The following is a 21,965-nucleotide window of genomic DNA, read 5'->3' on the forward strand; positions in this document are numbered from 1 at the left end:
CCACAACCACAGCCCATGGCCCCTATTCGAAAACGCTCGAGACTCGAACAGGCGCGGCAGCATCTCTCGGGGGGAGCAGTGCCGCGAGAAGACAGCGACGATGAGCTCGGCTACGAGGACCATCCGTGGGAGTGGGTCTACGCCGACGGTGACGAGGCACACACCGCACAGAATGCTACACCGAGGAAGAGGAAGGCGGCGCCGTCTTCGCTGGGCAGGCGCATTGTCGGTGCACACATGGGCAACTTCAGCTGCAGACGGGGAGACATTGTTTTCCTCAAGGCAGAGGGGAGCCAGGCATGGGTGGGCCTCATTTGCGACTTCTTTGAGGACGAAGAGGAGGGCGAGAAGATGGCCAAGTTCATGTGGTTTTCCTCTGAGCGAGAGATCCGCAATAAGAGTACCAAGCGGACCGACTTCCTGCCGGTAGGTTCAGCGACCCATTCCTCCCATGTCACTGTGGACTAACGGCGACCAGAACGAGCTATACATATCGCCCGCCTTCGACGACAATTCCCTCGCAACTATCAACGGCACCGCGAAGGTTGTATCGTTGGAGGAATTCCAAAGGCTACACCCGACCGGCCAGGTGAAGAAGTCGTCGAGAGACTACGGCAAGATCTTCGTGTGCCGGAGAGGCTGCAACACTCGCACTACAACATATACCCCTGAGTTCAAGTGGGAGGACGTCTACAAAGGCGCCGAGGATATACCGGCCTTGACTGAGCTGGTTGAGAGCCAGACAAAGGCCACCCGAAAGCGCGGGCGTCCAAGAAAGGAGGCGGAAGACCTGGATGACTTTGTGGTGGCCGATTCGGACGAGGATGGCGTTCCCAAGACTCCCAGGAAGCGGCGTAGATTGAACGACGCAACGACACCAACTTCAGCAAGGAAGAGCCCGGCAGCGCGCAAGTTCTTGACCCCGACGCACAAGCGCATTGTCATTAAGAAGCCATTGGAGTTCACGCCACTTGGGACCCGTGTGCTCTCACCGTCTGCACTCTCCTCACCGTTCCAGATTGCGCGAAACCAGCTCCATGTTTCATCAGTGCCTGCCGCGCTTCCCTGCCGCGAAGAAGAGTTCTCGACCGTCTACAGCCATTTGGAAGCAGCCATTACAGATGGTTCGGGCTCCTGCATCTACATCTCCGGTACGCCCGGAACGGGCAAAACTGCTACCGTGCGAGAGGTCGTGGCACAGCTGCACGCCTCAGTTCAGGCTGAGGAGTTAGATGATTTCATATTCGTCGAGATCAACGGCATGAAGGTCACGGACCCCCACCAGTCGTACTCACTGCTCTGGCAAGCTTTGCGGGGAGATCGCGTCAGCCCATCGCACGCGCTCGAGCTCCTTGAACGCGAGTTTTCGACACCAAGTCCGCGGCGCGTGCCATGCGTCGTCCTGATGGACGAGCTGGACCAGCTGGTCACCAAAAACCAGTCGGTGATGTACAATTTCTTCAATTGGCCTGGGCTGCGGCACAGCAGGTTAATTGTGCTCGCCGTTGCGAATACCATGGATCTCCCCGAGCGAACATTGAGCAACAAGATTAGTAGCCGCCTTGGTAAGTGCAGGCATGCAATCCTTCAGCTACGCCCCTCAAACGCATCTGCGTTCCCCCTCAATATGCCGCCGATGCAGCACCACACGGACATCTGCTGTCGGCCTCTTGCAGCAAATTGAAGCTGCAGTTGCACGCAGGCGGCATCCTTCGGATACTTTTTTGGCAAGGCTAACACGCGTTCTAGGGCTCACGCGTATCACATTCCCGGGCTACACGCACGACCAATTAATGTTAATTATTCAATCCCGACTGGAAGGTGTGCCTGGCAATATCGTCCAACCCGATGCCATCCAGTTCGCCGCGCGAAAGGTCGCAGCTGTGAGCGGCGATGCACGGCGCGCTCTCGACATTTGCAGGCGCGCAGTCGAAATTGCAGAGACGGAAGCCATTGAGCGCGAAACGGAGGGCGAGGACGGCCAGCCCCCAACACCGAGTCGGAAGGGCCGGAACAGAGGCAAGGCAGCTGGTCGGTCCTCCAAGGACGCCGGTGAGCCGGATGAGATATTGCCAAAACGTGCAGGGCCCGGCGGTCGCAAAAGCGTGGTCACTTGGACGACGATCAAACAGGCTATCAATGAGGCCACGAGTAGTCCCCTGCAGCAAGCACTTCGGGCCCTGCCGTTGGCGTCCAAGGTCTTTCTTGCTGGGCTCTTGGCGCGTATCCGGCGGACAGGCATTGGTGAAGCCGTGCTTGGGGACGTGGTAGACGAGATCAAGAAATTGGGTCTCATGAGCCAGCTGCAGTCGGTGCACGACCACCTACTCGTAGCTGAAGACCAGGATAGGACAGAAGGAGGTGCGGGTGCTATGGGCGCCGCCCAACAGGCTCAAACGTCGACTCCGCTCAAGCATAGAGATGGCGCGTCGAGGCAGAGCGATGCCAAAGCTGCGCGGGCACTAGGAATTGCTTCCGCCGCTGCAGAGCTCGCAGAAGCGGGAATTATAGGCGTGGAGGCCCGCCATGGAGAGCGCGTCGGACGCGTGCGCCTAGGCGTTGCGGAAGAAGAGGTGCGGCTTGCGCTGGGAGACGACCAAGAAGTCAAGGGGCTGGGTGTTGCGGCTTGACGCTCCATTCTCATTCATCAATCCTCCATCCTTAGGATACGCTAGGGTAGCCTTCTGGCTAAGTTGTTCGCGCACCGGCCGTGGGGGATGCCTTCCACCTGCAACGCGGCTATAATGGAGGGGTGCTATAGCCCCTCCTTTGTCCCGATAGAACACCTGATATACGCTATACAGATGTGCGATACGCCTTCTACCCTACGAAGCTCGAGCACAGCGCACTCTGCGCAGGATCAAACACGCTCCTTCCACGCTTCGCGGAAGGATGCATTACTCAAAAGCGTACAGTGTACGCTCCTCGTGACACTTTCTTGCATCACGAACACTCCATGCTGTTGCGTTCGTGTTTGATCCAAAGCTGGGAAGAAAGATGCAGCTGAGAACTGCTACCCACGCCGGCATTCCATCCCAGCGTCGCATCCCGTCCCCGCCTGAGCATATCGAGCAGGGCTTAGCGAGCGCGAAACAGCTTCCCAGCTGGCTCGTGTGGACCGTTCGTTTCGCCTTCTGGAACGTCTTGCCCGAGCAGGATCGGTGCTCGTTTTCGATGCTGCGGGTTTGATACGAGCCGGCCCCAACAGCCGGTTCATCCAGCCCATCCTCCTCGCGCACTTGCATTTGCATTTGCACTTGCACTTGCACTCACGCATTGGATACGAAGAAGGCGTCGTTGACAAAGCGCTTAGTTACCCGTACGCTTTCGTGCTTCCTTCGCTGGTGCAGCCAGCCATTCGGCGAAGCCGGCCGCGAGGCTGGATGGATGGAATACCGTAGAGAGCGAAGCTTGGTTCACCGGTTGAATTCTCAGCCTTCCTTTCCAACTCTCCAGCTCTCTTCGGTAGACGAGCTGCAGGCCTCTCTCTCGCCTTTTCGCATTCATATCCCGAACCATCCTTTGCGTTCCATCCCATCCCATCCCAATCTCCGCCCAGTATCCCCAAGACCCCCAGCACGCGCATACATGTTCATAGCCGGCTTGGAATCCCCCCAAGCCAAAAACCAAAAGCCAACCCGCCGTTCTGGCCCCTCTCCCCTCGCTCGATTAACACTTTCCCCAAAAAGCCGCAAATTCACGGCTTCGGGAAAAGAGCCGTTCGTTTTGGTCAGTCAGCCAGCCGTGCTTGGGATTCCCAGCTTTTCTCTCCCGCGTGGCGTTTCTCAGTCAGCATTTTGTTTGCACGTCGCGTCCTCGGACCCCAAGGGACGGCGACGGTGACCGGTCGGTTGCGTATCCTTCCAACCAGCCAATCAACTATGTAAGGGGGAAGGGGAAAACGGCCCCCAAGTACAATTACAAAAAGGCCGCTTGCGGTCGAGGAGGAAGGCTGGACTGCCTGCCTGGCTGCCACTGCGACTGCGACTGCGACTGGCGGGTTTGGGTGCGGGATGCATGCATGCATGGGTGGGTTGAACGCCGGGCGCTTAACGTAATGCAGAGGAAGGTTTGGGATTGGGAGGGATTTTTGGGGGGAGGGCAAGCTCCAGGGCTTGAGGTGGATGTGTAGAGGCGTACACTAGCGTGGATTGGGAAAGTGGGCTGGTGTGACTGAGTGCAGCGCCGTGCGGCGGGGTCATTGTACTGTATGTATGTATGTATGTATGTATGTATGTATGTCTCGCGGTTGGGTTCGGTCGGGGCTTCTAGAAGGGAGGAAGGGGGTTCTGGAATATTACTACTTCGAGTGCGGGTGGGTTGATGATGGGGTGAGTGGAAGTGTAGAGTGGAGTGTGGTGCGCGGTGAAGGGAGTAAGGGGTAGGTATTTTGCTTGACGTGCGCTTGCTTGCTGAGAGAATATCGTGTGAATCTTGGTGGGGGGTGGCATCGTGAGGCCTTGTTACACTAAAATTTCTACAGAACGCTTCGCCTTAGACGATATAGATGCCGATGGTTGGACGCTTGCACTTCTAAACTCCTCCACCGCATCGTATTGTAAACCTCTAGCTCTAACTCCGAAAACATCTTTCATCGTAGCCCGAGCTGCTTGCGAATTCTAACTACCCACAGCAGAGTGAGTGATCTATCTAACGAAACTCTCTCTATACCTACGCGCACACACCCATATTCTCCGACTTTTCCTCAGCGTACCAAGCTCGGGTCCCCGCGGCATTGGAATCGCTCGTCCTAAGATCCTATTTATTAGTTTGTAGAACGAACGGAAGTAGAGATCCGCTTCTGCTGAAGTGAAGTGCTTCACCACCCTATCACTTATAAGAAACGAAGTTGACATTCCCAGCCCTGAAGTGCTTCATCACTCTATGAGTTCTAAAAGCTACGCTAGATCCCGTATCCTGAAGTGCTTCATTACCCAATGAATTGTGAAAGCCGCGCTAGAATTGCTAGGCCTGATGTGCTTCACCACCCTATGACTCGTTAGAACCAGGCTTGCATCCCTCTGTCTGAAGGGCTTCGTACTCATATGCTGTAGCAGTGAAAGGACCATGTCACTGGGACCGGACATCCCATCGTGTTAGAAGAAGAATATGGTGGATTATAAGGGGTATCATGTTCTCCAACTTTTGTACAGTTTACACATTCCGTACGCTGTCATCGTGACAGTAGCCGACCCTGAAGGCCTTCGTCCATATAACGCCAGATGCATACATTATACCTCAAATGCTGTCCTCCGCGGCGCTCGTGCCCTTAACAAAAATCCGCGCTGGGAACCAAAGAATCGACCCGGCTTCACGTGGTCTCGCGGAGCCACCTGGCTCTATTATGCCCGTATAACGACTCTAGAACTTTTGGCGGCCTAGAGTCGGTTTCCAGTCCAGAGGGTGTGTCTCTTCCGTCGCATTCTCGTCCTCTCTCCATATCTTGATCGACTTGTCCGACTCGCCGGTGATGAGACGCAGCCCCGTCTTGTCGAACGTGGAGCACATGATGCCGGCTTCAGCGTCGAGTGAGCCGGGCTGTGCGATTGATTCGGAGGCCTGGAAGCGATGGCCTGTTTTCCAGTCCCAGAAGGAGACTGTGCCGTCATCGCCGCCTGAGAAGAAGACGTTGTCTTCGTTGACGGAGAGTGTGTTGATGATGGAGTTGTGGCCGGAGAAGTTCTGCATGAAGGCGCCTTCGGGGCACTTCCATTGCTTGATAGCTGGGCTACTGTTAGCGTAGTCTGCTGAAGTTCGGTGGCTAGACTCACAACTCGAGCTTCCTGACGCAAATGTCCATTCGGTAGGGTGGAGGGTTAGAGCTCGCACAGCTTTCTTATGATGCGTCAGGACCGCCGAACATTTCCCAGCGGCTAGGTCCCATAATCGAACGTGGCTAGAGAAAGTTAGTAGGCGCAACCCGTCATGCTGTTTGGGGCATAAATTACCTATCCATGGAGCCCGTTATGACCTGCGGATCGGCCTCTTGACACTTGACATCGGAGACTGTGCCTTTATGGCCGCTCAGGACGTGGATATTCGTGCGTGTTCTCATGTCCTGTAAGACGTTAGGACTTGAGTTTAGACGAGGAGCCCGCACCAGGATTACTTACCCATACTCTAGCGACTCCATCTCGCCCTCCGGTAACTAGTACATCGAGCGTGGGGTGTACACTTAGGGTATCTGTGAGGTGGTTAACAAAGGCGTTCTAAAGTAGGAAAGGAACCGGGAATACTCACAAACACCGCTGAGATGGCCGTGGTAATGCCGGATGACTTTATTGGTTTCAAGATCCCAACATTTTCTGTATGATGTTAACCTAAGTTTGCGAAGCGCAGCGAGCTACTTACACTTGCTTATCTTCGCCACAAGAGAAGAGATAAGGATGCCTGGGAGATACGGCGAGACCCCTAACAGCTGATATGTGGCCGGTTAATGTCAGCTTCAAGGTACCGGAAGCGATGTCCCAAATCTAAACAAGAAGTTAGGGATATTCAGGTCTGCGGTTGCAAAACCAGCTCACCTTAATCGTTCTGTCTGCAGCACCGCTAGCAAACCACTGGTTGTCCGGCTCGACCGCTAGTGACCGCACCCAGCCCATGTGTCCGCTGATAACCCTCATAACCTTCCATGGTGCATGCCATTCGGGCCGTGCCGGCCTGACGGTGTCCTTCCTCACCAGCGCGCTAGACGGGGTGTCGCGCATAGGTGTCGGTCCCTGCGCATTCGGCGCAGCGCCCTTACCACCAGCCCTTAGCGTCAACGCCATCGACTGCGCGTCCTTCGCCTTGTCCAACTTCTCAGAAGATGCCTCGATCATCTTCCGCATCTTGGGATCTGAGGCCTGCTCTTCCGCATTCGCCGTCTTTATTTTCCTGCGCTTCTCTGCAGCAGTGGACGCTGCGCTAGCCATCTTTGCCGCCAGCGCAGGCGGAAGCTCGCGGACGTGTTCATATTCATTTCGTATTCGTGCTGCGACGTTGATCTGCTCGGCGAGGTCTTTGGATGCGGTGGATGGCGGTTCTATGGAAAAGGCGGGATTAGAGGGGTGTTCGAGGGCTATAGGCGAGGCAAAATCGGCGGCGAATATCTCTCGGGTCCGTTTCGCGGAGGCGCGTGCAAGGTTGTCCATGGTGATGTTCGTTGAGGTTGAGGAGGATGGTCGACTTTGTAAAGTTCACTAGCGGCCTCGGCTCGGATAATGCATTTCTCCGGTACTCGGAGACAACGCCCGCTCGAACCCAGAATCTTTCACCTACAACGCAAGGCCCGAAGACCGACAACGGAAGAGCAGAGCCGGAACAATCATCTTTCCTGCGCCTAAGGATTTACACTGCTTCTGTAAAGTTGGCACAGTTTGATAGATCATCAAATGATGAGGCTTGGCTCTCGTTGTAGCACCCTACCCGTTACGGCCTGTGGCGCTAGGAGATGCAGACGGCACGTGATGCGCAGTATCTCAGCCGTGCAAGTTGTGGAAAGTTGTGTTTCTCAGATATAGCCAGCCCAGCAGCTAGAGTCTTCTCCCCGCATATCATCACGAACCTGAAATGGCGGAACCTCTCAGCATCGTAGCGAGCATTATTGCGCTTGTAGAACTCTCGAACGGTGTCCTCCGGCAGACCCTCGATATATATACCGCTGGACGGGTCCAAGACTGGGATCGTTGTACGGGGATTTCCCTTCAGATCGTCGATCTCAATTTCTCCCCAGGCATCGGGTCGAGACTTGTAAGGAGCTTATACGAAGACCAGAACACCACAGAAGCCACTACGGATGCTCTCAACAATCTTCCCCGGCAACCAGACGATTCTTGTCGACTATACATCGAACACGGCTTGGAGTCACACGATTGTTTTAGGGAGCATGTCGATCAGTTAGTCCGCAGAGACGGACCAGTGCGGCTGTTTCGAAGATTCTTTGCAGAGACAAACCTGGCGGAGTCGAGCCTGGTGGCTGGGTCCTTGTTCAACTTTCGAGCTCGATCTGGAGCAACACCATGGTTGGAACCTGGTGTATACATTTTCGGTTATCCCAGTGTGTCGGTCGGGCTCTTCGGGAGCGTTATCCGGTGCAAGATGAGGCTTCGATGCGTCTGGCATGATGACGGACGCATGCTCTGTTTGTAGTCCGTCCCTAATATCCTGATGCCCTATGCTTACCTTTCGCAGGCTTCATCTCGTTCAAATCTGAAGTACCAAGATACGGAGCCGTTCGCAAGATTATACCGGCGGAGCGAATCAATGAGGTACTTCGTGGATTAGCTCGTGCAATTGTTGATGGAGACGATTCTTACGACGATAACAAGGCAAACATCACGACTAGGCCAATGCAGTTGCGAATTGTGATGTTGCGCATCTGTCACGTCATTCTGCTGAATTATGCGGGCTTCCTCTCATCGGTCGAGCGACTTCATAGCACGTTCTTGCAGCACCTCTCGGATCCGGCGAATACAACAATCACTGCGACGTTGCTCCAGGTGATCTCGAAAGATTCCTACTTCTGGGAGCAGATCCACCACATCATTACCATCTTCGTTGCGGCTGTTGGATCTTTGCTGGACATATCACACCTGCTCGACGACCTACCTCAGGTCAAGAAGTTCCAGGGACTCCTTCTAGAAATCCGTGGTATCTGTACGGAAGTTGAAAGGACGACCACATCAATATCGAACCGCCTCGAGGGCCGGCTGAAGTTTATCGAGATTGGTCGGAGCTTTCATGAGTCTTCCAGCGTTCGGCTTCTGAGTTTACTGGCTGTCATATTCCTCCCACTGTCACTTGCGTCTTCCCTTCTGAGTATGTCCACTCGGTTTGCAGACCTGCACTATCTGCTGTACGATTTCTTTGGAGTGATCGTGCTCCTAGGTACCGTCACTATCACCATAGTAATCGTCTTGAAACTCCTAAGTCGCGCTTCTGAGAAAGTCGAGTCCAAGGTTACCTCTGATACGGGCCGGAAAATAGTCAAGCAGGGCATCGTCTTCATGGTAGTGGTTCCATGGGGGCTTATCCTAGCTTCATTCTTAGTCGGCATGATCAAAGATGTAGGCTTAGGATTGAGGGTTCTCGGCTACGGTGCTGCTGGAATAGTGGGTCTGGGAGCTGTGGCAGCTTGTACTGTTGGATTGATGGTATTCTTTGGGCTTATTCTCTCTTTTTGATTTCATGAAGCCTTTGGTGGCTTGATGACGAGATTCACCAGGGTATGTCACATGGACACCAGCATGTGCCCAACCGGCTGACCAGTCTAGCTTCGTACATAACTTCGGTAGCCCTTAATGGCACAGTGCCGCTAGCTTGACCAGCACCGGAACACATCTTTCTGGGAACCAAGCGTTACTGATGGCATGCCAGTAACCCCATTAAGGAGTTTTATCCACTGGGTCCACGACTCAAAATAAGACTCAAACTTCAAGGGGTTATTCGCGGTGCATCCGTCGCCGGTGCACTTTTGGGTTGCCCTTTCGTGCTGCAATGAACTCGAGTCAGAATGGCACGGATGCAACGGAAGAATGAGTTACTGTGTTAGATGTTGTCTGTACTGACAGGAGGTAATGGAGGGGAACTGTAGCTAGGGCTTTTCGTTATAATTGAACAGCAGCGGCTTGGTTAGCCGATGCGCTCAGAAGCATCAGAGTTCCCGCCGCTGGTCAAGAGAGCCTCAGTTCTAAATTATTGTGTTATACGCCCTAAGCCTTAGTAAATACGATGTGTAGTTGAGCTTGTTACTCCAAATGATATATAGCAATGAGATCGCGAGGGCGTGGAATGTGCTCTCGGCTCGGCGTTACGTTTTTTTTATTTTATTGATCGAGTTATTTCCATATTTGAACGGTGCCCTGCGATTTCTCCTGCTCATCTAGAGACGCTTGCTTCATAAGATGATGGAAAACGGAAAATCGAATCTAGAGAGCAACATTCTGCGTCCCTCCGGGCTTTCGAGGACGCTACAAGCCTGCAAACTGGACTCGCCTCAACGATACCAAAAAACCCCCGCTTTACAGGGAGCTGTTCAATCATTTTCTGAGGCGCTCCAGCGTACCGCTAGTGCTTTTCCACAGCGGGATGAGCAGCAGGTGGAGATTCCTAGTGTCAGCCACCGAATTCGGCACGTTACCTCACGCACTCGTTAACACGAAGCCGGGACACGAATATAGCAAAGTGTGTCTTTGAACGTAGTCCTGAAACAGTTCGAAGAGATGTCAGCAGCCGCAAAACCAGCCTCCGGATCGTTGTGGTTCCAGAGTGGCTCTGATCAGTGGCTGTGCCAGGCCAAGCGCGTACAGCTCGGATACGGTGTCCACCAAAGGCAGTTGTATGCTCCCGCCCCCGCGCATTTCACAGTCCGTATTGGAGGTCCACCACTGCGAAACAGGTCGGATAGACGACGCGCAAGACGCTGAGCCACGCCCTGCAAACCGAGCCGTATGTCGCAATCTATATTCCGGATCTCCAAGCCAGCGATTCGTCAGGTTGCTTGATATTGCTTCTGGGAGGCCGTGGGCGATCTGTCCTCCGGCCATTGACACATCTGAGTCGAAGTTAGCTTGGAAAAGGACCCAGGTGGAGGCTCATTGTCGTCGTCAACACAGCCATTGCTCTCGGGTCCTTGTTCTAGGGTCAAAGGCGATACCGCACTCCACGGCGTATCGACATCAGCTATGTGTCACTGCTTGAGCACAGCCTCGATTCGAGCCGCTCGTGGCTGCGGGCCGCATCGTGAGGTTTCGGCTCCTCTCCTCCCGATGAGCTCCCGGCTGGTCCCGACGTCGTCCTCGATTCTTAACAGCGATCCTGCAAAAGCGCTGTAGCAGACCTGCGGCGAGCGAGGATACGGTTACCAACACGGCGCCTTCCGCAGGTAAAGATAGGACTAGCATTCGTCAGCTATCCATCGCATTCGAACAGAGCAATAGACTGCCTCGTCCAAGGTTGACGGGTGGAGCCTGCGCTTTAAGCCTGGTCGTCGTGCTTCCATACTCTCTTCGCATGCCTCTCACCGACCCCTTCGTCTTTCGCAAACATCGTTGAAGCACATCGCGCTCCGCCATCCGGAGTTGGGCGATCGGATAATCATCTCAGGGGCCAGTCCTCAGTACTATCCTCATATTTCTGAGAATGAAGGCTCTTCGGTGTAGCTCTGTCTGTGCTGATCATATTGCCCGCGCCCGAACGTAGGACCGGAATCTGGAAGGCATGTGGCGAGTCTTGGACTCTCTGGAAAGAGCTCCCGCTCAAGAGAAGTCAACTCGCAAACCTCGCTCTCTATGCGGTTCTTCCTCATCATGCTTCAGCTTTCTCCCGAGGATCTTCTCAACGCTGTTAAGCAAGCGATGCGCATTCCTGGCGCGATCAGTGGCCGGACCTGGGACGCGATACGACAACAACTCCTCAGGGCAGTGGTTACTATGACGTCTCCCGAATGTCGAAAACGACAGCTACCGCGTTGTCCAGATGTTCAGGTCGTATATGTCTACTCTTCTGGGCAACCGGAACGGATAGGCAGTGATGATAGCACATTCGTTTATCCTCGGAGCGAAGCAGAGTGCGCCTGCTTGCGAGGTGTTTATCGCGCAGGAAGCCAGCTGCTTCCTCCGCCCGGCATACCGTGTTCGACAACACTGCAGCTCGTTCGACCGTGGGTTGGCTGCCAAGCGGGATCCTGCTGCAAAGGTTGGAAGTCAAGCTGAACTCCCGCCCCAGACCTCTTGCAACGGCGCCGAGGGTCAGCTGCCGCCTCTCTCAGGCTCTCTCCAGGCCGCCGTTCTGACCCGGACCGTGAGGATGAGGAAGATGATGTCGGTCCTTTCCGCTCTTCCTTCATTTCGCGCTCGTTCGACGACGTTCTTTGCTGCTCGTTTCCCCAGACGATCATTGACAGCTCAGTCCCTACCCTGTTTCCCCAGATTTATGCGCCGACCAGGATATTGCTGTGGGCACAGGCACATGCTACCGAGGAACGTCCGCATGAGCCGAGCCGTTGCTCATCGTGATCCGGGTTGATTCTTCCGACGACATGGCCTCCGTGGAAGTCGATTGCACCAGCGTCCCCACGGGGAAGACGTCTATATTTCTACTCGGTGGGCAGGCGCATTCAGCCTTGCCAACCCCCGGAACATCGTGTGTCTTCGACCTCTGACCCATGCTGCACAAGCAGACGCAGGTACCCCTCTTGTGCACGAACCGGAGCACGTCGCCGGACTAGCCGAACATCGTCACGCTGGACCCTCGTTGGCTCAGGCCCGCCGAGTGCAACGTCGCGGCTTGCCGCTGCGGTGCCCCATCAGGTGGTGAGTGGACGATGTTCCTGCGCGATTTCTTGAAAGAAATTGGCGTCCATCCTTCTGGCTCTCGATCAGCCCACGCCTTCCCGGGCTAGGCGGTCCAGTCGGTCGAATGACCGGGATGGGTAAGAAGCTTTGCGGGGTTTCAAACGCTGTACAACATTGACTCCATGTCGATTTCCGCCTCTCGTCCTCATTTCTCGGTGGCCTTTCTTTCGGGGAGCCTCTCTTCTTCCCACTTCTTTTCTCCGCGAGATTTTGCCCTCAGGCTTGCGCAAGCGCGCATTGAGGACCCGGCCAACGGTCGCGCTTGGAACTTCCAGTCTCCCCAGATTTTCCGACACGAGCCATACCTATTGCAGTTCGCTTCCGAGAGGTGCTGAGCGATCGGCGCCACCAGAGGGGCGCCCAGCCAATGACGCCAATGCAGTGGCGTCCGGGGCAACCAGCCTGTCGCCCCATTGAGGCCACGTCCCGCTCCCTCCTCAAAGTTCGCCGACGGCGAGCTTTTCAACGTAACAACATCGCATTGTAGCCAATGGATGCTTCGCTCGTACCCTCGCTTCATCCGAAACAATAGAAAGCTTGCATCGCCAGCCAGAGACTTGGTCAACGATGGCAATTGCTCCTTCTCGATCCTCCGTTCTCATTTGCGGAGGCGGAAGCCTTCCAACCCCTTATGGTTATTGCCGCGGCTGAGGTCACGCCTCCCGGCGAGCATTCTGGATGCTCCGAAAAGTTGGAATGCCTGCAAGAGCTCCGCATGTGACGCCGACGGATGGATGCCCCTGGATTGATCTGTTCCTTGCTGGGGCTGGGGCCATGCAGGCAATCCAATATTTAAAGCCTACTGCAGCCTCCTCGCAGAAAACAGCACGTCTCATAAACACAATCGTTCGCCCTCTGCACCAAGATCCACCGACCGCTCACTACCTCTAGCCAACCCCAAACACCACTACACCAGCCAATATGAAGACCTTCGCTGCCGCTACCATCATCGCTCTGGCCTCCGTTGCCACCGCCCAGCTCTCAAACATTCCCTCTTGCGCCGTACGTGCCATTACCACTTCTCGGCCGTTTCAATTCGCTAACCGTAAATGCAGTTGAACTGCTTCTTGGAGCCTCTCTCCTCGGACGGCTGCTCCGATCTCCAGGACTTCGCCTGCCACTGTCAGAAGGCCGACACTCTCTTCGCTGCCGTCACGCCCTGCGTCCAGGGAGCATGCTCTGCTGAGGATCAGGCTACCGTCATCTCCGCGGTTGAGGAGACGTGCGCGCAGGCCGGCGTCACCATCGACGTCCCGACCCCGGGTGGCAGCAGCACTCCCGCGCCGTCCAGCACTGAGGCCGCATCCAGCGCCCCTGCCTCCGAGACCCCGGCCCCGACCTCTGAGGCTACCCCAGAGACCAGCGCCGAGGCTTCGTCTGCTGGCTCCAGCGTGATCCCTACGCCTACCGGCAACGTCACTACCCCCACTGGCACTGCTTCGCCGACCGTCTCCGAGTTCCCTGGTGTCGCTCCTCGCATGACCCAGGCTGCTGGTCTGCTCGGCGCTGCTGCCATCGCTCTCTTTGCCTTGTAATTCTCCTGCATGGGATCGTATGGTCACGGCCGTTTTATGCATGGCAAGGGAAAAGGGCAATGCGCTTTGGCTTTTGAGGATGCGGTAACGAGATCTTTAATGTTGATGCGCGAACGAAGAGCGATCTCGTGTATTATAAAAGGATGGTTGTTCGTCATCGCTTACATAGTAATGCATGCATTCGTGCTCTACCTTTCTCTTTGTCCTCGCGCACTCCCGATGATGCGAAGCTTCAGCGCGCGGAGACTTCAGACACCGCGCATTCAACATGGAGCTCTCCGCTGTCAATTCGAAGCGCAGCCATGTCAATGTGATGTCAGACGATCGACGCCTGTTGGTTTCGTGTTGAGCGCTCTTCAACAGCTGTGGTCATGCTTGGTTCGCGAGGCTTAATGTCACCTTATTAAGGGGCCGTAAGCGGGGCTGGGGTCCTCGGCTGCTTTACGTCACTGCTCGTGTTTGCGAACGATGTCGTGCGAGAGATTGGTGAGCGGCTCGAAGGCGTGAAACGAGGCCTCGCCGAATCATGAAGAGCGGTGTGGGATGGAGCGTGACTTTTGTCGCGTCGGTCGGTGGTAGGGGGTAGGGGCACAACTGACGAGAACTTCGAAGCGTATGGCATGCTGAAGGGAAAGGGAATGTCGTAGTCCCGTAGCCTGATGGCTGGAGCGAGGTCTTCCGCTGTGTCGACTACCTTCACGTGTGGCTGGTGCGGTGGCTGGACTGTGGCTCGGCCGTGGTCCATGCGTTTTCCAACATTCCACGCCGGGGCTTCCCGTCTTCCATCTATATCCACATGCTATCTCACCGCTTGGGATAACAAGATTCCACTGCTGATGTTTGCCAACGTTACCAGGCATGCCTTCTCCGCGAACGCACGAAAACCGCGGCCGGTGTAGCATCGCGCAGTCTGCCTCGGCCCGTTCCTAACTCAGCTGAGGTCGTTCGCCAGCAAGGTGACATCCGGGACACGAGCATACTCCGCCATCATCCTTTTGATGAAGGATATGTTTACTGGTTACTACTGGATAGATGAAGCCCTTAGCATTGGCGACTCCGGCGTCTGTCAATTTTCTCCTCATGGTCTGCATTGCGCTTTGCAAATATATCGCGGATGCTTTTACCTTTCCAGGAGAGAATTACAAAAACTCCATCGAGATATGATTGGCTCACTCAAGAAAGGAATCATCCTATGTAGACGCCTTGCGGGCCACGCCCGCATGCAAGACATCTCCCCCTACACCTAACGCCGTTTCCGTCGCAGACAGCCCAATAATACGACAAGCCAGATCTTGGGGACTGCTTTGGACCCCACCAGACTTGAATCGAACAGTGTCCTTTTCTGGAACACTGCGTCAGCCTGTCCAATGCCACATAGTGCCTGCATCGGACGACGCGGTTCCCCACGCAGAGTTTGCCTATTCATAGCTAGCAACGCGTTCACGGATTTAAGCTTAAAATAAGGTACACTACTGGCCGTTTAACGGATTAGTATTCAAAAAACCGCCAATGCCAGTCTTTCCCTATATCTCAGCTCCAGCGTCCACGTTGGTTCCATACTCCCGGGTCTGCTAGGCAGATGCGGTTCCATTTCGAGCAAATGCTCCAGTCTGGAGTGTAGCTATAGGGCTAGAGGAGCTTCACTCAGTGACCTTCCCTAACAACGGTACCTGTCCGTCGATTTGGCGCAGCCCCGAGGCCTTGCAGATGCGATCTCCTTGCTTTGCAAAGATGTCGGAGCGAAATGATCTTGGAATGCCACTTCTCGAGTATTCCAAGCATGCTGAGCCTCAGCGGATGCGGAGTCTGGGCATGCTTCGATCCCACTCCGAAAGCTTGGGATTCGGGATCACAGACTGCCTCGCCGTTCTGCTTCCCGCCAAGTACAGGGCTTAAAGGCTGTGGTTGGCCCGCTCGTACTCCACTTCCTCTTCGGTCCTTAGCTCGTGATGAGTAAGTCCAAGATCAACCACTCAGCACGTCTTTTTCCTTCTTACATCTTGACAATCAGCCAACGCCCACACCGCAGGATACTCCGCATGGCCGGCGCATGGCTGCGGCTACCTTTCCACCAACATGGCATCTGCGGCCACGGTAGACCCTTGCGGCCACCGGGCGCCCCGCCCTCTTTTTCGCGGAGCCTTGGCTGCGAATTACCTCACTTAATCAGCAAGCTGGAAGTTCAATGTGCGGTCGTCTTGAGACTCTCACGCCGTATATAATCAGAAATTCTCATCTTATCAGCTTCAACCTCTTTGGATTTCCCGATCGAGCATTCTACGGAAGATGCAGCAGAAGAAACGGAGCCGGGCCAGTCATCCGAAGGTTAGGACCGGATGCAATACATGCAAGTACGTTGAGTCCCATAAGTCTATATTGCGCCACTATAGGCTAGATCGTACTAACATACCCATTTGGAAAGGGCTCGACGAGTCAAATGTGACGAGCTACGTCCCTCTTGTCAAAAGTGCTTGAGTACTGGACGCACATGCGAAGGCTACAAGAATACCCGCGAGTGGGTCATTATAGTCGCGCCGCCGCCTCCCGTGACGGACGGATTCGAAGATGACCGAAGCCGGCGGCATTTTGACTACTTCCGGACACATGCCGTCTATGAGCTCTCGTGGTTCTTCGATGGAAGTAATTGGGGATCACTGGTCCTCAAGGAGTCCCATTCGTCCGCAGCAGTTCGACACGCCGTTATCGCGCTGGCTTGCTCGCATCAAGACTTCAGAGACAACCTCACCGTCGCGGCGCAGGCCCCGCAGTATGCTTATGCGACCCAACAGTACAGCAAGGCGATCCGAAATCTGATCAAAGAGACATCGCAGGACGTACAGGAGTCTAGGTTGAAGGCTCTGATGTGCGGTCTTTTGTTTATCTCAATAGAGATATTGCGAGGCAACGACACGGCGGCACGACACCATTTGGATGGATGCCTCAAGATCGTGAGGGAAGCACAGACAAGAATGGGTACGCTCTTTCGACCTACCGAGGTCCACCCTCTTGAGCGCGATCGGCTTGAAGCAGAGGCTCATTTGTGTGAAGAGATCATCCCCATGTTTAGCCGCATAGACGTTCAAGCTTCCGCCGTAGGCCTCTTAGGCGGAGAACCCACGAACGAGGCTTCCGACTCCAGCTCGCGGGATTCACCCGCACCTACCGAAGATGAGGTACTCCTATTGTCGAGCTTTCAGACAATTAATCAAGCATCCTACGCAATGCTGTTGCTAGCGAACCGTCTCCACCGGTAAGCATGGACACTTCCGATTGAGAGCTAAGACTCATCACATACAGATTCCTCAATATGTACTCGGATATTTATCGAAACCAGTGCGTTCGCCCCATTCCGGCTGACATTCTCGCTGAGAAGTGCGTCTTGTATCACCAATTCCTGCGATGGGAAAGCGCTATTCAACCATTGCTTGCTACAACAGAGCGACAACATGACTACGACAAGCTCACGATTATGCGCCTCCATAACAGAACTGGCCTTTTGCTGTCAGAAAGCTGTCTCGATATTGAAGAATGCGTCCACGACAACTACCAGTGGGCCTTTGAAGGCATCGTCAACTTGACCGCCGAACTCAAGCACCGCACGAGCTCGAGTGACGAGGAGGGCGCAAGTGAGTCTGGTTCTTCTACAACATCTGAACGTGGACAATCGTCCAATTCCACAGCCGACCCTTCGAACACGTCGACACCAGCGCTAGAAAAGGGGATGCCCAGGCAGTGTCTTCGTCCATTCTTCTGCCTTGACAGCGGCGTCATATTCGCGCTCTATTGGACGGCCCTCAAGTCTCGGGACGGGACACTTCGTCGGCGCGCCGTAGCATTGCTCGAACACCCCGCACAGGAAGGCGTATGGGTGGGTCCCATTCAAGCGGCGATCGCAAAGCGGGTCATCGAGATCGAAGAGGGTCAGCTATACGAACAATACCCTCCGCCTGCGAGGATCAAGCGACCCGAGGATATACACGAGAATATGAGGGTACATAGTGTCACTCCGGATATCGATAAGGCGAGGCGAAGAGCGAAGCTAGTCATTCTGCAAAAGCCGCATGGACTGGAAGGCGAGTGGCATGAACGCGTCGAGTGCGCGAGATGGTGAGCATTTTGGTTGCGCTGGTAGACGGTGCCGTTTCCGCGGGTTCAATGCGCCTCATTTCTTCGCTCTCTATGCGTTCTTGTTCGCTTGCAGTTATCATTCTACTTTTCTTCTCTGTTTTCCTAGCCACGGCGTGTTTTCTTCTCGCCAAGCGACTCCACATTTATCTTGCTATTCGTTTGCGTCTACGATGCTCATGAAACTCGAACCCTGCATTTTTTGGCGCTTCTTCTCCCGGGTTGTGGCTTGCTAAGCCATGAGCAGGCAGAAACCGGATTGACGTTTGAGCTCCATCAACAAGAGCTATACGGCATCAAGTCCAAATGCCCCGTGGTCTTCTCTTATCTTTCCGACACATGGAGCTGGAGTTGTTGTTTCTATTAAGTCGGCCCCCTCTCTCGCGATCAGGAGCGCAGCTATTGTTCAAACGCACAGTGCAACAATACAGTTTCGTACCCTTCTAAAAAATGGCTAAATAACATTCTAGTTTCATGTGCAGGCAGCCTAAAGCGCTACAAGAAGCAAACCCATTAGATGTGTAACTCTATAAACGCTAGCAGACGTTATAAGAATAGAAAGAGGGATAGTGCGTATGCCGGAAAGGAAAAGGAATGGCCTATACCTTGCAAACTTCCAACCCCATATTATCTCCCGCTCCGTCACGTCGAGTATTGCCGAGAAGCGCGACGCGAGGTACGATGAGCAGCTCGTGGCGTCCTCTCCTCCGTACGGTCAATCATCATCTCAACATCTCCTCGTCCGTTCGAAGCAAAATCCAGTTTCCCCACATACCACATCACGCAAACTGCCATGACGATGGACATCGGTATGAAATCAAACACGTATACCGGCCACTCGTTGCTCAGAAGGTATCCATCGTCTGTGCGTTAACGAATTAGTAAACCATTGTGTCGACGCCTCCCATTTCGTCTGCCTGTGGAGGAAGGAAGGAGGGATGGAGGGGGGAAAACTTACCACCCAGCGCATACTCGATAACGCGAAACAAATTCCTCAGCGTAATGATGACACTAACCGCATACAGACTCATCATATACCTCTCCCAGTTCCAGTCCAGCGCCGCCTTCGGATCGTTCTTCCGCATGCGCAGGTGGAACACCAAGCCCACTACCATAAACCCGCCGAAGATGACAATCTGCGCAGACAGGCCCACAAGCACGATCGTGTTCGCGAGGTCCAGCTTGCTTTTCGTGGTCGCGGACGAAAGCATCGCCGCGCCGATCAGCTGCACAAAGAAGCAGAAGATGTCGCCGCCGACGAAGATTCTCGTCAGCCACGTCGGCCGGATCAGCGAGTAGGACGCGCAGCCTGTCGCGAGGATGATGCGGCCGAGGAACATGTAGACCGAGGCGGCGAAGAGGATCGGCGCGAGGAGGATGAGGATGGCTTGCATGAGGAAGGGGGCCATCACGTCGGGGTCGGCATTTGAGCGGGCTCGGGCTGAGTAGCCGACTACTTCGACTGTGGGTTGTGTTAGTGACTGGCATGGGTAGAGAGAGCGAGACGTGGAGCATCTTGTGGGAAGAGGGCGATGGAGGAAAGATTCGACGTACATAGTCCTCCGAGGATGAAGGGGATGCAGAACCAGGTCCGGGTTTTGTAGAGGCGGAAGACGTGGGCGGAGGTGAGGAAGAAGTAGACGATGGCGGCGATTACCGCGCCTGCGAGCGAGGGCGTGTAGGAGTAGTATTCTTCGTCTCCTGCCATGATGGAATGAGGCTTTCGAGTGCGGTTGATGTCGAATAGGGTCGGTGGTCTATATGAATGGTAGTCGTAGAGGGCGAAAAAATGAGACTTGAGATGTGCGAATGAGACCTAGAATGAAATAGTAAGAAGATATGCTGTGTGAAAGAGATCCGGAATGCAGTAGCGATGGGGTTTCTAGAGAGGGAGAACATGTTGGCTTTAATAGGTAATGTATAGCTTCAACCTCGCGACATTCGACAAAAAGGGATTGCCTAAGGTTGACGGACCGAATGCGGCGCTGGCAACAGTCGTCATGGAACGCGGCTGAGGCTCTTATTTTGATATGTCTGCATTAAGGGGTCCTCGTTCTAAAGGCTTGGTTCGTGCTATCGTGAGGCATCCGGGCATACTTCCATGTTGGGGGCGGGTGATTGGTTGCGTGGCTTAGACCTGGGAACGAGAACGAGAACGAACGGGAACGAGAACGAGGACAGACGAGCACAAGGACGGACGAGGGCGAGGGCGAGGACGAACGAGAACCAATGCAAAACGCGCCACGTTCATGATTTCCTACACAAATGTATTCCTTCATTGCTCTTTTAATTCTTTCCATTCTTTAACGCCAATGGACATGTTGACATGCAGTGGAGTTGATGCGGCGACTGGGACGTGGGATGGAGACGCGCACAGACAAATTACAAGAATACAACATCTCTTCAGCTACGAGCAAATCATGAATACTGTACGCGCCCCTAATGCGCATTAAATAAAGCACATAGGACAAAAACCAATATAGAAAATGAAGAAAGACTGCTGTTGCTGAGATGTGCATACCTTGACTCCTACTGTCTCGACAACATCTTCGACGACAAAGTCCGCAAGAATGAAAGACTCTATTCACACAGTTCAACCTGTTGCCGACACCATATTGTAATCTTGTCCCACTCTTCACTGCGTCCGAGGAGCACAGCTGAAAGCTCATCCACAAGCCTCGACCCTGAATACCGTTTCCACCACATATCATCAGTGATATACAGCAACACACCCCAGTGCATAAAGATCATCATCGCCAACGGCTCACCTCCTCGCAGCTCCTCCATGAACTCCGAGTCGACTCTAGTCACCCACACAACGGCACAGTGCTCCCTCCTAAAGGCCTTTTCCAGCGCCTGTATTGCGCGTTCCAAAACGGCATGTTTATAGCTACTGGGGCAGACAGCTGTGTCCATCAGGCGGCGCAACTCTGTGGCTGCAGCCCATTCGTCCATGGATGACGGCATCGGTTCGACAATGCCGAAGACGCCAGAGAGCGGGCCCTGCACGATCCAATGGCGACTGAGTTGGACGATAGATGCAATGGCATTGATAAAGTCGGCTAAAATTAGGATAGACTCTGCAATCGGCTTAGGTTGGTCGTCCCCCCCCGAGGGTAGAAGTGGTGATACGACGGCGCACACCATGATCAGAACGGAGCATGTGAAGACAGCGTCGCAGTTCGAGCGTGAGATGTGATTGAGATTTGAACGGAGGCCCGAGACGCTCCGATTCTGGTACTGGAGGGCGGCGCTGACCAAGGGACGGGCAGCCGTGGCGTCTTCCATCTCGCTTGCCATGTGGAGCAATGTCAATGCCAGGAGCGCTTCCATGAGATAGTCGTGCCGCAGTGCTTCTTGACCGACGTGCTCCCGAAAAAGTTCCGCTCCTTTTGGCGTAAAGCTGTAACAGGTTCGCGTACACCAGTGATGCATGAGCGCCACCTCCGAGATTCCGATCGCGTCGGCAGGTACCACAGAGGCTGCATTGAGCGATTCGGCCTGCGGACCGGTGGCGTTAGGAAGGTCGGATTGCTGGAATAGTTGGCGGGAAAAGCAGCATTCGTCGCCGCGCTTGGTGCAATTCGTGCACTGTGGTAGCTTTTCATCGCACTTTACGCGCCTCTTTCGACAGCGGTCACATCCGTATCGGGATTTGTGGTGTGGACGCTTTTGGGGCATGGCCGGTAGATAAGCGGGATCGTTGAACGAGAACGAGATTCAGGAACGAGATTTTGCGATAAAACCCTTGAATGTATAGAGCCGTACTCCTTTTTGCTGTCTCCTCCTATTTTCAGGACCGGAGTTTCCCACACACTCAGCCTCGAGTAGCTGACGTGTCGCCAAGAGCACAGAAAACCGAATTAGCATATATTTGGGGCTCCTCGCAAACTTCCCCTAGAAGGTCACTTGCAGTGGCATGATACACGACATTGGTTGAGCAACAAGCTTTTTGGCAGCGGTACAGTCA

General features: G+C 54.4%; 9 protein-coding genes across 9 annotated transcripts; 5 read left to right on the top strand and 4 right to left on the bottom strand.

The window, feature by feature from the left end:
- Positions 1-15: 15 nt before the first annotated feature.
- On the top strand, positions 16-2,630 carry BU26DRAFT_498724 (P-loop containing nucleoside triphosphate hydrolase protein; the record flags this gene model as incomplete). The annotated part of the gene is made up of 3 exons (XM_033826356.1): positions 16-426; positions 479-1,565; positions 1,750-2,630. 3 exons carry the CDS (start codon positions 16-18, stop codon positions 2,628-2,630), a joined length of 2,379 nt encoding a protein of 792 aa, XP_033690987.1.
- A 2,482-nt stretch (positions 2,631-5,112) lies between these two features.
- On the bottom strand, positions 5,113-7,140 carry BU26DRAFT_444475 (pre-mRNA-splicing factor prp46). Its single transcript, XM_033824567.1, has 7 exons — positions 6,525-7,140; positions 6,352-6,473; positions 6,241-6,305; positions 6,114-6,184; positions 5,949-6,058; positions 5,772-5,896; positions 5,113-5,723 (listed from the first exon to the last, which is right to left on the bottom strand). The coding sequence occupies exons 1-7, from the start codon at positions 7,131-7,133 to the stop codon at positions 5,362-5,364; spliced, it is 1,464 nt and encodes a 487-aa protein (XP_033690988.1). The 5' UTR covers positions 7,134-7,140; the 3' UTR covers positions 5,113-5,361.
- A 399-nt stretch (positions 7,141-7,539) lies between these two features.
- On the top strand, positions 7,540-9,164 carry BU26DRAFT_545459 (uncharacterized protein; the record flags this gene model as incomplete). Its single annotated transcript, XM_033831784.1, has 2 exons — positions 7,540-8,038; positions 8,173-9,164. The coding sequence occupies exons 1-2, from the start codon at positions 7,552-7,554 to the stop codon at positions 9,162-9,164; spliced, it is 1,479 nt and encodes a 492-aa protein (XP_033690989.1). The 5' UTR covers positions 7,540-7,551.
- Positions 9,165-11,401: 2,237 nt separating this feature from the next.
- Positions 11,402-12,290, top strand: BU26DRAFT_12998 (uncharacterized protein). The gene has a single exon (XM_033819654.1). The coding sequence runs from the start codon at positions 11,512-11,514 to the stop codon at positions 12,004-12,006; it is 495 nt and encodes a 164-aa protein (XP_033690990.1). The 5' UTR covers positions 11,402-11,511; the 3' UTR covers positions 12,007-12,290.
- A 966-nt stretch (positions 12,291-13,256) lies between these two features.
- On the top strand, positions 13,257-13,870 carry BU26DRAFT_498727 (CFEM-domain-containing protein; the record flags this gene model as incomplete). Its single annotated transcript, XM_033826357.1, has 2 exons — positions 13,257-13,337; positions 13,391-13,870. 2 exons carry the CDS (start codon positions 13,257-13,259, stop codon positions 13,868-13,870), a joined length of 561 nt encoding a protein of 186 aa, XP_033690991.1.
- Positions 13,871-14,708: 838 nt separating this feature from the next.
- Positions 14,709-14,982, bottom strand: BU26DRAFT_512916 (uncharacterized protein; the record flags this gene model as incomplete). Its single annotated transcript, XM_033827502.1, has 1 exon — positions 14,709-14,982. A coding segment is annotated over exon 1 (160 nt), but the record flags the coding sequence as incomplete, so codon positions are not given.
- Positions 14,983-16,156: 1,174 nt separating this feature from the next.
- BU26DRAFT_498728 (uncharacterized protein) lies at positions 16,157-17,981 on the top strand (the record flags this gene model as incomplete). Its single annotated transcript, XM_033826358.1, has 3 exons — positions 16,157-16,221; positions 16,293-17,120; positions 17,168-17,981. 3 exons carry the CDS (start codon positions 16,157-16,159, stop codon positions 17,979-17,981), a joined length of 1,707 nt encoding a protein of 568 aa, XP_033690993.1.
- Positions 17,982-18,600: 619 nt separating this feature from the next.
- On the bottom strand, positions 18,601-19,850 carry BU26DRAFT_444480 (putative RTA1 domain protein). The gene is made up of 3 exons (XM_033824568.1): positions 19,550-19,850; positions 18,954-19,457; positions 18,601-18,858 (listed from the first exon to the last, which is right to left on the bottom strand). The coding sequence occupies exons 1-3, from the start codon at positions 19,701-19,703 to the stop codon at positions 18,638-18,640; spliced, it is 879 nt and encodes a 292-aa protein (XP_033690994.1). The 5' UTR covers positions 19,704-19,850; the 3' UTR covers positions 18,601-18,637.
- Positions 19,851-20,244: 394 nt separating this feature from the next.
- Positions 20,245-21,954, bottom strand: BU26DRAFT_512919 (uncharacterized protein; the record flags this gene model as incomplete). Its single annotated transcript, XM_033827503.1, has 1 exon — positions 20,245-21,954. A coding segment is annotated over exon 1 (1,097 nt), but the record flags the coding sequence as incomplete, so codon positions are not given.
- Between the last annotated feature and the right edge of the window lie 11 nt (positions 21,955-21,965).

Source organism: Trematosphaeria pertusa (assembly GCF_010094035.1).
Source record: "Trematosphaeria pertusa strain CBS 122368 unplaced genomic scaffold BU26scaffold_1, whole genome shotgun sequence".
Classification (NCBI taxonomy): domain Eukaryota; kingdom Fungi; phylum Ascomycota; class Dothideomycetes; order Pleosporales; family Trematosphaeriaceae; genus Trematosphaeria; species Trematosphaeria pertusa.